Genomic DNA, 16,456 nt, shown 5'->3' on the forward strand with positions numbered 1-16,456 from the left:
TGTGTAAGTAGGACCGTGTTGATTAACCAGGCTCATGGTCCTAGAGGAATAAAATGCAGTGGAGTTAAGCGTGCATTCACACAAGGAACATTTTGCAACTGATTTGAACAACAGCGTTTGTTAGGGGGCAGATTTGGACATTTGACAGATTTGAACAATTAGCAGTTAATAATGCTTGGAAAGGTTCAAGGTTCAACAAAATAAAGGTGAATTGTAAATATAACACAACACAACCCACATGTGGCTATCCCAAGTTATATGTACTGTATATCAAATACCTTGCATAGACCAACAAGAAATCCAAAGATAAAATATTTTTTAATGTAATACCCTTAAATTGCTTTAAACATACATTGGAAATACATTATAACCAGAGAGAACAACAGAGAGACGTGTGGCTTGATTACCACCTGCAATTATTATGTGGTTATAGAAGTTGTTCCCACATATTTAATCATTGTATTAGAAATTAATCATATGATGGTTTTAGTTCTTAATCCATGAATGAATGAATTAAGATAGGGTGGGCATGGAAGTTCATAAAGTTTACAAAGTTACAGCATCTTTTTCCAAATATGTTTGTTGGTAACAACATGACTGGTCATATCTTTAAAATAATTGCCATCTTTCCGTTACAGGGTACCAAACCCTAGGCCGGTTAAACTCTTTATTGCAAACCAATAACTTGATACGGTAAACTAAAAAAGACTGAATACATTTTATATAAACTATATTATATATAACAACAAAAATGTTAAATAACCGAAAGTTGTTTAGTTATTCTGTGCATGAACTCCAGTATATCTATATGTTTCCTATTGAGAATAACTGATCTTCTTCTCCTTCTTCTCCTTCATCATGTTGTTGTATAAAGGGCACATTGAAAAAAAATCATGTTTGTTAGTCGCTCTATCTGAAAATGAAGGTTGGAGTTACCTTTTTTTGTGTCATGATCCAATAAATGAATCGTGAAAAAGAAGCAGAAAAAACGTAACCTTAGAGCAGAATGAAGCCTCTGATGCTGCCGTGGCCAAGGACGGAGACAGAAAAAGGAGACAGATAGAGAGTGAGGAGGTGGCAGACACAAAGCTGCAGACAATGACACACAGATAACGATTAAGGTGAAGTTGGGGAAGAGATGTAATGTAACGTAAAGAGACAATAGGCATTATCTCTTTTTCATTACTGTCTACTCAAATGCTCTCTGGCATTATTTTTACTTGGCTGTAATGTGATAAAACCTGAGATTGAGTGGCCTGTAGAGACAGATGTGACCATGGGGAAAAGAAAAGCATTTGGTGACGGATGCTAGATCACCTGCAGGTATTCAGAGATAGAGGAGCATGCTTAATGTAGGACAGCTTTCCAACAGGGCATTCTGCAGCCCTAAATATAGACAGGACAGAAGTAGGCTGAGTTGAGAGCACTGCCAAAAAGGCCACGGAAAATAAGACATAAAGCCGGTGAGTGAGGACTCATACATTGAACTCTTGTTTTGTTAACTTTAAATTAACAGCATTGAGGCTCGTACAGATCCCACTACTGCTTATGTAAAAACATAAACAATTCCATAAGGCATTGTTGCACCAAATAATGAAATATGTTTCCTTTCCTTTGAATTGGTTTGGGTTTCAAACTCCACTCACATTAACCCAAACACATTTATTTTAGGATTTTGGAGCTTTATTACCAACTACATGACTAGGATTCATGGGCAACCCTCTGACTCAATACACTGCCTCCCAGCTGAGCTGACCAGAGATTTTTCTAGAAAATCTGGCTTTCTAAACACCCACTCTTCCTTCAAACACACATTTCAACAATACAAATTGGGTACTTTTATTATCTCCCTCCCTCACATTTAGCTCCATAGAGTTCATCTCCAGCACCAGTTTAACACTCACTTTTACACTGTGCTGTGGCAAGACTCAACTCGTCCAGGTTAACCCCAAAACACAGCCACCAAACACTTTACAATTACTGTCCATGAGAAATGCTAACATTTCTGCTAGAGAAAAAGCTGTTTAACCGAGGCTGGGAAGAAAGAAAGAATAATAAAGATGTGGTTGAAGTCAGCTGATATAGTTCCTAGTGGCGTTCCTTGCACTAGGAATTAAACCAAAATATGTCCTTTTGCACCTCCTAGTATCTGAGCTATATTTGCCAGGTAATCCTGGGTGTGGCCATGATGATCAGAACAGCTCAATGACACTCCTCAAAGTGGCCCTGCCAGTAAACCATTACTCAGTAATCCCATAAAAATCCAGTGTAAACCTGTCTCTTTCAAAAAATAAAATGTGTGAGTAGGCTAATCGTTTGGTGGTTATAGTCCTCGTTCTGTTATGTAAAAGTTTCCTTCTGGTGCCGTTTTGAAAATATAACGTACAGTTTGCAAAATCCTTGTTAACAGATCACAAAATGAACTCTTGTTCTGAAGACCCACGCAGAAGGTAAAAAATATCTTCCCAAACCTGCTCTGTTCTACCTCAGCCGCCCAGTACAAGCACAGACCCACATTACTACAAAAGGTGACTCATTAAGAAATTCCCACTCTGCACTTTGCTAGAGTTCCTGGCAGTGACTCATCAGAGAACATACAATAGGATAGGTGTGACATTTTTCAGCAGCCAGCTGCTGCTCTACATGTGGAGGAAACAGGAAGTGAGATCTGCTTTATAAGGAGAAGGCAGTAGGAAATTTTACTTGAGTATCCGCACTGTCAATTGGATATAAAATTAATGGATTCGCCCTTTCACCAAGATTCTTGAAAAAGGGGCCAGTAGGTTGCCGTAATTCTTCTGACAAAGAACACATAACCTCCATGGTGGATGTCATACACCCAAACACATTTTTAGAGGATAGCAATTGTGATGTTTGTGCTCAATAGCAACCATTATTCATTTGTTGTTATATGACCAGAAGCAAACACATCAGTAAGTTGCTATGTCCGAGTAGTTAAATAACCTCTCCATCTCTCACCAAGGAAAACTGCTCGAGGTCTCTGCCATAACTCAGTTAGCAACAGTCGTTCTTTTATCGCTTCAAGCAACAACTCCTGAACAACCAAGTCATAAATCAGCATGTTTTTATTTGGGACAGTTCTTGGAAGCAACTGGATGAATAACATAACCCCTCCAGCAATGTCAAAGGTTTCCCTGGACACATTCCAGTCCAGCCTCAGGGTCCTCTCTTTACTCCTGGCTCAAGTGTCTGAAATGAGTACTGCTCAGTGACTGAGGTTAAAGGAGCTTCAGCATGAAAAGACAACAGATATTGAAGCAGCAAAGCCAACCTGTGGATATAAAATGATCTCTTGAGTGGGGGAGTTTTAAACTACCCTTTTTAGACCGGATTTAAAGCCCTTTTCTTTGTAAAGTGTCATTTTAGTGTACTTTATCCTAATAAGGCCATGGGAAACTGGCACATAAAAAGGGCTAAAGACACCGTCCAATCATGTCTTAGAAACCTAAACATTTGCTGAAACCCCAGTTGGCAAATTCCCCTCAAAAAGACAGAATGACAAAAGAAAGACATTTGGACAAGGAGACAAGTGCAACATGGGTTTATTGTCAAACTGGTTATTAAGACATGAACTTGATTAATGCCATATCAAATCTTAAACTCCGCAGTAGTAAAGTGCAGATTCAAATGAAGTTGCCCTGGGAGTCCTCATTCATTTTCGATGTCTGGGTTTGAACTGTCAGGTTAAATAGACTGCAATGTGAAATCCTATGAATTATGAAAAGCCCTTTTTTCAACCCACACATCTAAAGCTAATGTGCAAACAAGATAATTCATTAAGCTTTACTATTCTGTATGTCCAGGCGCCCTCCCACACATTTGTGTGTTCACTCCTCACGGACGATGGTTGTACAAAAAGAGAAGAACTTTCCCCGCTGTAGTCTAGTCCTCACAAAAGGTTTTCTGCAGTGACTGGTTGATATGCTGCTGCACATGCACTGTGGGCCAATGTTGGTATTTTGTTTTCTTTTTGATTAACGATTTTTAAATTAATGATGGCATTTAAAGGTCGGCCATGTATGAACGTTAAGAGGTCACTTCTGGGTACAAGCCTGCACACTCCAGCCGTTGTAGAAAGAGAGTTTGGCCGCTGTGGTTTTTAGTGGCAGTCGTGTGCATTATGGAATCTCCATGAGTGCCACTCCACCAAACTCTAGACGTCAATAATTTGTGTAAGCTCAAAATCACTCTGCATACAAGAAACACACTGCGTGGCACTCACACAAACAAACAAACATGATCACTCAAATTCATTCACTCTTCTTACAACAATCAGTACAATGGTGTTGCAACCCCTTCTCTCTCTGGTTGAAGTAAGGGGATACTGAAGGAAACGGCAGCAATGAGGTAAACAAAAAAACTCATGAGATATTGCACAGACAAGTGCCGGCACAGAATACAACAGTCTCTCTCCAACAGCCTAGTCTGTGCATAGGAAGAATAAAGCACTTATGGTGTTCGCAGACATTAAACCCTTCTTGTAAAGCTTTGTTATACACTAGAGTGACACATGAGTCCAGAATCCACACCACTTGGCAGATATCCAGAGTTACATGACAATTACTAAATGTAAAAGTACAAAAAAAAATAATGATGACTGAGGAAGGGTCCATGACTGTTGGCAACAGTGATGGGACAAACCAAAAATAACCTGAAGTCCCAGCATATGTAGAAACGCCTCAGTCTTTGCTTTGAGAAGAGAGAAGCAGGCAAAGTTGAGGCTGGGTTGGAGCCAGCATGGAGAAAAATCTCTCAAGTTTCATTCAATAAATAGCATAGTGTAATATGCAAAATAAATCTAATTTTTCTAAAGCAAAAATATGTAAACCCCTTGCTTAAATCATCCAGAGATACAACTGTCCATGTCTCAAACAACTCGTAATATATCCCCACAGATCAGGCTGTGACAGTCATGAGAGAGCAAGCGGAGGAACGAAATGTTAAATCATTCCTCAGTTTACTCCGATCATTTCTCACTTCATCCCGGTTGGATAAGGACATTTTTGTGCACACAAATATTCCCAATTCGTACTTTGCAAAATAGTTTGATTTTACAAATCCAGAAATGTGTGTCTTTCAGCTCCTCAAACACTTGTGGGTCAGGCATTGAACTATAATGCTCCTCAGTCTGTCAGCTCCACGTCATGTTATCACACCCCCTCATGTTTTAATCCAACCATTCCCCTCTTCTTCTTATTCACCATCATTATCTGTGGAGCAAGACAAAGGCCTCTAGTTTCTCAGGGATGTTTCCCCGGTAACTGAGGCTGTGCTTGACGATGGCCCTGGCGGCCAGGCACTGCAGTGTGGTGTGGTTTATGGGCTGGATTATATTCCTGGACAGCTCCTTCTCATCCAGGAGGTCGCAGGCTGTCTGTTGGAAGGCGTTGGTGCTGTCAAAGTGAGTCCCGCAGGATATCAGCAGGTTCATGATGTCAGGATGACCATTGGATGCGGCTATGTGAAGCGGGCTGGTGGGGGGGGAAAGATAATAGATCCACTTAATGATTTTATCACAAAACACATCATCAATGTTGTGGCAAGGCAGGTTCATTTTACTGGGAGCTGTCATAATGGTGCAACTGAGGAGCATTTTAGGTATTTTTCAAAAAACTATTTCAACTGATTGTTCTAACCCTTTCTGTTGTTACTTTAGAACAGAAATATTTATATTAAAACAAAGAAAAGAAAAAACAGAACTATTATGAGAGCTGGAACTAAAGAAGAAAAAAAACAAACCTGTTGTCATCTTCATCGCGGCAGTTCACATCGGCCCCACATTCGAGAAGGATAGAGGCGACAGTGAGGGAGGGGAACTTGCAGACGGGATAGCGGCCCACGCAGGTGGTGTTGCGGTCGACTGCCAGGTGAAGAGGGCTGTAGCCGTTCTTGCCACACGGCTGGAGCTTCAGAAATCTGTATGATGTGGAAACATGTCATCTTTACTGTCAGGAAACAGCAACATGGAGACAAAAAACAGCAGCCGTCATGGCATCAGCATCAAGTGCATGACTCTGACGACACTGATGCAAGTTAACCACTGCCAGCTAAAAATATTGATGTTTTTTGTTCTCAGTACTGAGGCAATTTTCCTCACTGAAGACAAACTGTTATGCAAATTCAATTGTTTTTCATCAGAAACTCACTTGTATATGGTTTCCTTCTTGAAGTGGTCCTGCTCTGCGGTACAAGGCACCTTCTCCAAAAGACAAATGAGGTGCAGATGATTGACAGGGCCTTGCTGAGCTGTGCAGGGTCAGGAGGCATCGGTCCATTTTGTTTAACTGCCCGCTCAATCTCCAACACACTCTTGGAAAGGATCCCCATCAAGTCCTCAAATGACACCGATGTCCCCAAGAGACCTTTGGCTCGGTCCTGCAGCATGAAGGAGAAGAGCTCAGCAAACGACAGCAGGCTGGAGGCTGTCATGGGGCTCAGCGGATCTAGGTTGCTCTGCTGCATGTCCAATGCATACTTCCACAGATTGATACAACGCTCAAAGTTCCCAGAGTCCGCATAAACAGCACCTCTGTACCGGATGTAATAAGACGTGTCCGGGTGTTGTGGGCCGAGGATTCTTTCACGGATGAGCAGTGCCTGCATGCGCATCTCATCCGGATCAGATATAAGCCCATCCAGCTCTTCTCCGTTTGTTACCTAGAAAGAGGATTACAAGATCAAGAAAAGGGAAGAGTGCAGCAATTAGGGCAATTCAGGTTTTAGTACATGCGATACATCGTGCTTTTCAGAAGGAAATAGGAACTAACATTGGACTGCTGCAGTAGGTTCTCTGTTTATTGAACGGAATTAATATTTATAAACAGTACTTTCTGTTTTTTTTGTGCCTAAAAAACCTAATTTATGCAGAAATAGGCCCAAACGCTAACAAATGCTGTCTGCTAGCTTTATGTTTTTTGTGCTATTTTTATGAAGCAGTCACCCTGTTTAACTCTGTGCTGCCTTTACCAAGTTATGACCACATTAGCATTTAAAACAAATACTATTTCACAAGCATTAAATGCTATGCAGAATCCTTTTGGGGGCAGTGATCAGTAAAAAATACAGGCTCATAATAGCACTCACCTCTCTGGCGTAGTCGTATGCCATGATCAGCTGCTTTGGTTCGGGTTTATGGACAATGCAGTGACTGTCGATGTGCCTGAGGTCCATGGCTCTCTTCCAGTATTTTAAAGCTCCGAGCAGGTCTCTCTTCTTGTCAACGAATGTGGCTCCCAAGAGCTCCAGGGCGTCAATGCGCTCTGTTGGGCTTGTCTGCAGAAAGAAATCATTTGTTCTTTTTTCATATGTTTAAGACAAATATTCAATAGATGGAATACATCACCAACACATCTATGTAAACAAACACTCCACTGTAGGGGACAAAAACCCTAACCTGCTGGTGCGTCGTCAAGTCGTCTACGATGTTAGTGTGGCCTGTGACGCTGGCAGAAAGCAGGGGTGTCATGCCGTAGCCGTCCTGCTCCATGGACGCGCCAAACTGCAGCAACATCCGCATGATCTCCAGACTGCCCGACTCTGCACAGTCATGAAGCGCCGTGTTGCCTGCGAACAAGTGCACATTCATGGTGACCTGCTACAGAGGTAGGAGTGCAAACAAGTGATGCTGGATGACCTGCAGATACATTGATGTCTATTGCTACATGACCATTAAAAACATCCAGCCGAGCTACAGCGATTTATTAAAGCAAAACCATTTAATTAGGATTAGCTGGTTTGGCCATTATCAACTCAAATGTTATTAGATTTAAAAAAATAGCAAACTTATTGTTTTTACACAGAGAGCAAATACAGAAGTGCAGCTGTTCTCCCCACACATTGTCCTTTATCTTTATTCAAAATGTCTGCAAATCATCTGATGTCAGGAGTATTGTGGAAGCTTACATCAAGTGATTTGTCTATTTCATGCTCATTCACAGATCATAAGATTCATTCAAGATCATGTGATTCCTAACACCCCTTTTACAGATAGGAAATACAGGTGCTGCTGCCTGTAGTGGTAATGCAGGAGGTAAATCTGATGAATGGAAGCTTTGCAGTGGGGATTAACGCTCAGCTGCTGCTAAAATGTGCAGGTGTAGAGTGAAAAAGCTTTGCAATGATTTATTGGTTAGATAACATGCCCTTTCCTATTGCTGACTGTGCAATGTTTTAAACAATCTCATTCTGTTTGCTTCCACCAAATGTTAAGTTCCCCGCTGTGTGACTAATAAGGGATTTCTGATTCTGATTCACTTGTTGGATATGGTATTTGGGTTAGGGTTGTTTTTTTTCTCCAACCAATATGATGGTATTTTTTTATTACTGTGACAGTAATCCTAAAACTGGATCAAAATAGGTTTTTTCCAACACTTAAAACGATAAAAAATGACCATTTCAGCTTCCTTCTCTCTTAGTTGAAATACAAAATAAATATTTATTAGTGAATATTTTATTTCAAGGAGCCCGATCTAACCAAGTCCACTTAGTAAAAACTGTCTGAATGGGGGTCCCTTTATATACACAGAAACTATAAGCAGTAGACTGGCGCTGTAGTTTCCCTTAAAAAGTATACATGTATTGCCCACTCGCATCTTCTCATGTTTTATGATTTAGGCAAGGCTTGCATCCAGCCAAACCCTTGTGAAGACACTGGAGTGAATGCGTTACTGACAAGTCACCGTTTATAAATCAACAAGCAAAATGCTCTTTGAAATAGATCGCTCAGACCTGGTAATCAGGGTCAATCATCAGCAGAAAACAAAAACTTGTGAAATGGTTTTTACAGCTTGTTCTTGTTGGAGTTCAGCATCAGCAGACAGTTTGGGGGGTGCTTAGGGATTCCATATAGCTAAAAAAATGAAACACAACAAACCTCATTACATTTTATGTCCATCCTTATCAACAAAAGATTTTAGTGCAACACTTCTGTGAAATGGTGCTTTGCTTTCACTTGCATCTAGCTCTCAGTACACTAAGGCTAATCCATTTTCAGGCAGACCAGACCACACAGGATTAACTTTTATTTATTCTCCAGAGTAACAGCCAAATCAACTGTGATCAGATTCTCCAAACAGCCACATGGCAGGGTTTCCTTTGCTTTATCAGGGAGGATTAAGGTTAGCCGGGTTAACATTGCAGAAAATGTTTTTCTCTGGTTTGGATGGCTAAAGGCTTTCAATTGATAAAACAGTCAATTTGCGACAAATAAAATACCTGTCAATGTTTTAACATTCAAATATTAAATACTGTTTGCTATACCACATCCCTTCATCAACAACTTGACATTTGCAACAATGGCTCCTGAAACCAGTTGCCAATGGTGTCGACGCCTTTTCCACTTTGCTTGTTGGGATGGGATTCACATAAAAAAAGTGGTAATCCAGAAATGTAGGAATTTTTCCTCCAGAACCAGAAGTTAATCTAAATACTCCTTATGCTCTTGCAAAAAGGAGCCTTAAGCCAAAGTGAGGACAGTACCTTACTAACAGGTGTTGGGCTAAAGGAATTATTAACTAAGTGTTGGTTTGTCTGGCGAGGAAGAGAGCCAGCTGACCACAGCAGTTCACATCAGCTGTGAGTCTGGTGTCCTCACTATTATCTTCCTGTCGTGCTTGCCTCCGTCCTTCAACAGAAAGTCCATTATTTGTGGTAATGTGCCACTTCATATCCAATTATTGGAGAGGCAATAGTCTGAAGAGAAGGAAAGTAAGAGTGCTTTCCACATCAAATCACCACACACACACACATACACATGCACACGCCTTCTGCTGGTCAGGATAACTTAGTGACTCAACTTAGTTTTTTTTGGCTGCGAAATGAGTTGAGTGTCAACCACGTACATTTGTGACCCATCAAATGTGCACAAACATATACTGATTGCAGTTTCATTTTTGCAACCATGAAAACTGGCTAGCCTTTTTACACATCCACATTGGTCAACTGCAATAGGAAAGAATCCAGGATATCACTAATGTTTAACTGTAAGCAATCCTGTGGGCTCTCATTTAATAGATAGAATACAATAGCTATAAAAACAGATGGACACTGGTTTGAATGTAGCCTATTCATAAAACCATTCTAATGAAAAAGTTCTATTATTACACACCCAAAGAAAACACTGACGTAGTTATCAAGATAGTTTTCCATTGTGAAACCAGTACATCTTATTTTGTTGAGTCATCACTTAATGTATGAGCCTGTTCATAATATGATCAGCGGTTTTTTCTTGGAAATGGTTGCTAGGAGATGATGAAATACAGCTATCATTTAAATTTGCCATTATGTCTTGAAACACTGTGGGATAGGTGATTCAAATGATATTAAAGTGCTGAAAATGCATCTGCCGAACCAATGAGTGTCTTTTCTCAAAGTTAAAGGTGAATAAAAAAGGAGGCCGCTGTTCTTTTTCGATGCTTAATTGTGTGTGCTACCCTCTCTCACCTTTTACACTCTTCCTGTTGACATCTGCTCCTCTCTCCAGCAGGTACTGCGCTATCTCCTTGTGTCCTTTGTAGCAGGAAATCATGAGACACGTATGGCCGTGTCTGTTGGCCACCTCCAGGTCAGCTTTGTGCTCCACCAGGTATTTCACAATGTCCAAGTGACCGTCAAAGCAGGCTGCCCTTAGGGGTGTCGAGTTGGTCAGGGTGGTGCTGTTGACAGAAGCTCCGTGGCCCAACAGCGACTGGACCACCTTCAGGTGACCGGCCGCCGAGGCTGCCCAGAGAGGGGGCGCTCCCTCGATAGTCTCCCCGTCAAAGTTCACGGACCCCCCGACCTCCACAGGAGCGCTGCAGCACTCCAGCAGGTACTCTACCAGGTCTAGGTGGCCGTACCGGGAGGCCATAAGCAGCGGGGTGGCCCCATTTGTTTTCTCGCCCATCAACTTAGTGACCTCGTGTCCATCTTTGTTCTCCAACAGTTTCTGAAGCAGCCGAAGCTTACCGTCCCTGGCTGCGTTAAATACTGCCGTTTTTAAATCCATTTCTGAGGGTTAGTGTCACTGTTAAATAAAAAGGTAGCGATGTCCGTGACACAATGGGTCAACAATACCTCGAGGTGTAGCGTGTCTGGTTGACAGGTGGAGCCGGGGACCCTTTGTTTACAACAAGCTCTGAATCACTAGCTAACAGTGAACCAGCTGACGCGTTTTAGTTTTTTTAAAAGCCCACAGAAATATATGACTTAATTTCGGTTTTAAAAAGGTCATCACCACTATGTTAATCTTTTTAATATATGAATTACTCAGAGTTTGAGACGACCCTTGGTCCAGTAATACATTTGTCGCCGAGTTAGCAAGGTGGCTAGTCAACTTCCTTGATCAATTTAGCGACTAGCTTCCATTAGCTGATCTACTTTACACCTCTTTATTGAACAATAAACCGATACTCGGCCACTGACAGGTCTTCCCCTCCGAGGAGCCCTCCTCTCTTAGGTATACTTTCTGTGCTTGTCATTGTTTCACAACAGACGCCTTTGACGTTATTTATATTAGCTTCCTTAGGGCCGAAATATACAAAAATCCTCCCCCACCCGTAATTCCTTGCTGCTGTTAGCTTAGCCTGGAAAAGACCGTCGGTCTTCAGCCAATCACTCAGGGGATATCCCCGAAGTCCTTGCCGTGTTTCTTTCTCACACTACCGTCGAGGCACAAGCGACAGACGTTACCTGCGAAACGACGAAACACCGTCGTCCACCAACCCACTCAGCAAGCTGGCACGACTATTATCTCAGCGGAGGGGAAGGTAAATAGGGTAGGCTATCCACCCACGGCTGGACCGGATGATCACGACTCAGTTTCCGTCAATTCGCAAACCCAACGCAGTCTTTTTTCTTGACTAGCGTAAATGATTGACATGTTTGACTACCAATCACAGAGCATGAAGACTGTGACGTAGTCGATAAAAACAACAAAGGCGATTGCTGCTATTCATGATCTGGGACTTTTTGAAGATATAATGACTATGCAAAGGGACACTAAACAACAAACAAAAAGCCGTAGAATATATCCCATGTATCTGATAGATAAAGAGATATTTCTTAATATTGTATGGGTGCACATCTCACTGTGAAGGCTTTGGTTATATCTCTCCCTACAGGACAAGAGAAGCATGACAAGAATGTTTCCAAAACATTCACCCACCTTGAAAAGTGATTATTATTGCCGATTATTAAATAAAAGCAACGACATTTTAAAATAAAGTTTATTCAGCCATCCCAATTAAAATAAGTTTCCAGAATGATTTACAAAATGTGTTGTTCAAAATGAGCCGTTACAGTTCTTAAACCTTAAAATGAAACGCCAGCACTGCAACACCTACCCACACCGACGATTAACATATGATGGGAGCACACCAAAAAAGGATAACCAGATCATCAATACTATTAAATGAATAAAATACAATTGTATAGATGTTTTGAGCATCAGTTCTGACAGTTAAACAACACTTGTAGCCTATCTGGTGTTGAGTTTTTCTTGGTTTCTTTCAGTGGTTTAGGTTTTAAAGTCAACCAAATGTATCATAAAGATCATATTGATCTCATATTACAACAGTGATTATATTTAGCCAGGTGATATTTTGTACTTCGCAGGTGGAGTTTAAAAAGACTCAATATACTCAATTATTTCCTGTTTCCTTGTTTTCTTCAGGCCTCTCAGCCAGTCTGCCAGGTTTTGCGTTTGAATCAGATAAAAGAATGACCCACGACTTTTACATGATTCCTGGCTGAAGCCACACAACCAGATTTAACTAAGCCTTCACTTACTATACCATCTGTAGGACTTTCTGCCAGCTTAAATGTTCAGAACAAGACCTGATCATAGATTTAACCTGTTCAAGTCTTTTTCCATGTTCCTTTAGAAAATCAATGAGTAGGCAGTAAGGGAATCACATCTTAATTTAAAAATACAGTTTAAAGTGACTCGAATCATCATATATTGAAGCAATATATGGCAGAACAACTTGATTTTATGACATTGCAAAGGAACCAGTGAACACGGATTTCTTATAACAAATTGGTGTACTTCAAATTGCTGGCATTATCACTTCACACACAAAATGTGTCATTTTAAAATGTGTTATTTCTTTTTCACCTTCCACAGTCACAAGATAATTATAACATTTGTAGTACAGCATTCACCTAGATGTGTTAAATTGAAACATGACTTTGCCTAAATGTGTAATCAAGCAAATAGAATGCAAAATCTAAAAAACAATAAACATGTTTTTTGTTTAAAAATTGGGTCTGCAGTCATTCAAGAGAAATTATGTGTATCTTTAAATTCAATCATCTGGCCCAAACACAAACTGTTTCAAGCTCATATCAAACCAAAAGATGGCTACACTCTATACAACAAACACAAACCCATCTTAAATGACAAAGATGATAAACCACAACACAATATCTACTCTTTCTCACTGAATACAGTGAGGTTTAATAAAGAAAAAAGCAACATATTTTTAAAACCAAATGCAACCTTTATGGGGAAACACTCTTTGCCATGCCATTGTGGTTTTAGAAATATTTTTGCTCTGCAAATAAAGAAATATACAAAGTCATAACCCTTACATTATGAGTAGGTTTAGTCACATATTCAACCCTCTTGGTAAATTCAGTTCACCCTTTTGGCTGAAAGATGAAATAGTGGAGGTGGGGAACATTTGAGATGCCAGGGGTAGAGAGACACAAATAAAATTAAAACACATTTGTAAAGTTTGCTTCAACTATAAATTATGACCTTAAACTGCCCCCCCTTGCAGATACTTTTAAGCAATGCGAGAAATCCTTTTCTTCTGGTTTTCTGTTTACCCCTCAAATACATTTTACACATACATAACCACTTAGCTCGAGACTCATTTGCATAATGTTTGTAAGAATACCAGTGCTGAATCAGGGTGACATGTCAGATTGTATGACTCAGCAGTTTGATATGATCTAATTTCAGATCAACACTGATATTCAAACCTACTCTATGCACACAGACAAAAGGAAATGCTGTATCAGATCCCGGGGCTCAAAGACTGTTACGATCCTACGCGTGTTGTAGTGGTTTTCTTGTCAGAGAAGAAGCTCCTCAGCAGCACCACCTGACTGATGCTGACCACCAGAAGGATAAGGGCCTCTCCGATGGACCAGAAAGCCACACGGGTGTTCAGGTCCTCTGCCCTACTGCGTCCCTGGGCCTCACGGAGGCGGAAGTGCGTCTGGTAGTCAATGACCGACTTCAGAGCTTCATGGATAGACACACAGGCTGATTCCATCTGCAAAGGGTAAAGATAAATCCAAGCCCAACATTAGATATTTTGACTGTTATAGAACAATAATGATTGACTGACCAGAAGAACATTTTAACTTTGAGTCACAAACTACAAGGACCTTTATGAGCAAAAAATATTAAAATATAACCAAACTTGTAAAATGAAGAAAGATAAATGAATGTAAATCAGACAATTTGACCCCACAACCATAATGTTTAGTAAAGAAAAGAGTGTTTATCTATATTATGGCTAGAAAATTAGATTTTTAGCCATTTGCTTCAGCAGAAATGTTTTTTGTGCTGCAAATTTGCACACACCACAAAACTACATGTACAGATAGGAACCACAAAGGGTGTTTTACCAATGAAACCAACAGAAGAGTGAAAGAGATGTTGATAAGTAAAATAAAAATAAAAAGGTGCATATTTACACACAGAGCTTACCTGAGTGAGAGCAGTGACCCTGTTCTCATTGGGGAAGAGTGGAGGGTCATCACCGACCTGGAAGTCAAAGTAAACGGTCTTGTGTGTGAAAGTGGAGAACTCATTGCTGAAACAGAACTTGTAGGTTCCATTCTTGGCTGCTGTGAAGGTAAAGCTATCATATTGCTTCTTCATCTCCTTGTAGAGCGTAGTGCCTTCTGGGTCTTCCAAACGGCAGTCCACATCATAATGGCCACCTGTTACCACCTGGGAAAACAAAGACATTTATTTATATACTCCACCTGTGTTTGTTTTATTATTGTATTATCTAAGTTAATAATGTGCATTAGATTTATGTCTTTATTTCTACGTAGCCCGGTTCTCTTTCCAGGTTACATGGTGGACAGAAGGTTATGTGGCTCAGTGTTTGGGGACACCTTGAAGCTGCATAAGATACTCCTGGATTCATATGTGCAGATTATATCAATAATTTGTCTGTTGTATGGATTGTCTACGATGCACTTTATTAACATTGGTTATTCTGTACACATAACATGTATTGCACGTCACAATCGATGGGCTACAAACAGAGAATATCATATGGTGTACAGATAATAAAACCCATTCAAGCAAATGTGTTAACTTAGGCTATATAGATACTATTGACGTGACTACATGAATAAACACAAATGTGAGAACAACAGACAAAATATAGTGTGTTAAAAACCAAATTTTACAAGTGTGTTGTTTTTACTTGCCTATCACATTGCCATCAGTCAACGCTGATTAATCAGGAAATTAATCAAAAATATTCCCAATAGGAACTTCTCATTAGACCCACGCACCTGAAACTCAAGTGTACACTTGGTGCCAATGATGATGTCCTCGTAGAAACACTGCTTGGCGTTGTCTGGCAGTTCGAAAGTTAGCTCGGAGCCCAGCACCCACACACAGAGAAGCTGGGCCGACAGCAACTGCAACACCAGCCGAAACAATCCGTACATCCTGATGACCGATAGCCAAGCTTCAAAGTAAAAACCTGAGCAGACCTGCCGTAAATGACATCAACAAACAATAAAGTAAAGTCAATACCAAAGGAAGAAAAAGGCAAAATTAGTGACAAAGCAAACCCGGACATTGGTATCAGCGACAAGTTATTAGCATAAAGCTAAGGCTAACTAGCTAGCTGGATGGCCCTTAAATTATAAAGATAGAGAAAGCCTCTCAGAATGTATAACAATTTCTTATGGCTTGCGTATTACTGTATTACTGGCAAATTCATGGTCATTAACGCCAAAGTAAAATTGAAAGATTATCATTTCTTGATTCATTATTTGTTCTCAGTCAGCATTAGCTACTCACCTCAAAATGCTCACCCGGATGCAACTAATGCTAAGTAACGTATCACAAACGTGACACGTCATTGGCTGCCACACTCGAAAGCCCGCCTTCTTTTACAGGCTTCTGTCATTGGTCAATAATACACTCCAACGTGGCTGCTGCTAAACAGGTTGTGGTAAATTACAATACTATATCAAATTAAAATTGTTTTATGTTATGCAATTAACAAGATACCGTGACTTGGCTTATGAGGCTGTTGCAAAAAAATATATTTGTATGAACCAAACCATAGAAGTCCAGAATAAAAAATAGAGTTTGACATGGCCTTTGGTGATGAAACCATCTCTTGGCATTGCACAAGATTATGTAAACGGTTCTGCTCTCAGAGTGTTTAATTGATGTGTTTTCTGTGAA

General features: G+C 40.4%; 2 protein-coding genes across 2 annotated transcripts; both read right to left on the reverse strand.

Moving 5' to 3' along the window:
- Positions 1–3,546: 3,546 nt before the first annotated feature.
- fem1c (fem-1 homolog c) lies at positions 3,547–11,827 on the reverse strand. The gene is given in 7 exon segments (XM_063897206.1): positions 3,547–5,492; positions 5,761–5,937; positions 6,168–6,246; positions 6,249–6,678; positions 7,105–7,293; positions 7,415–7,584; positions 10,462–11,827. Coding segments are annotated over 7 exon segments (1,854 nt in total). The 5' UTR covers positions 11,006–11,827; the 3' UTR covers positions 3,547–5,227.
- Positions 11,828–12,206: 379 nt separating this feature from the next.
- tmed7 (transmembrane p24 trafficking protein 7) lies at positions 12,207–16,190 on the reverse strand. Its single transcript, XM_063897126.1, has 4 exons — positions 16,064–16,190; positions 15,547–15,750; positions 14,723–14,968; positions 12,207–14,282 (listed from the first exon to the last, which is right to left on the reverse strand). Exons 2-4 carry the CDS (start codon positions 15,703–15,705, stop codon positions 14,046–14,048), a joined length of 642 nt encoding a protein of 213 aa, XP_063753196.1. The 5' UTR covers positions 15,706–15,750; positions 16,064–16,190; the 3' UTR covers positions 12,207–14,045.
- Between the last annotated feature and the right edge of the window lie 266 nt (positions 16,191–16,456).

Source organism: Eleginops maclovinus, chromosome 12 (genome assembly GCF_036324505.1).
Source record: "Eleginops maclovinus isolate JMC-PN-2008 ecotype Puerto Natales chromosome 12, JC_Emac_rtc_rv5, whole genome shotgun sequence".
Lineage (NCBI taxonomy): Eukaryota > Metazoa > Chordata > Actinopteri > Perciformes > Eleginopidae > Eleginops > Eleginops maclovinus.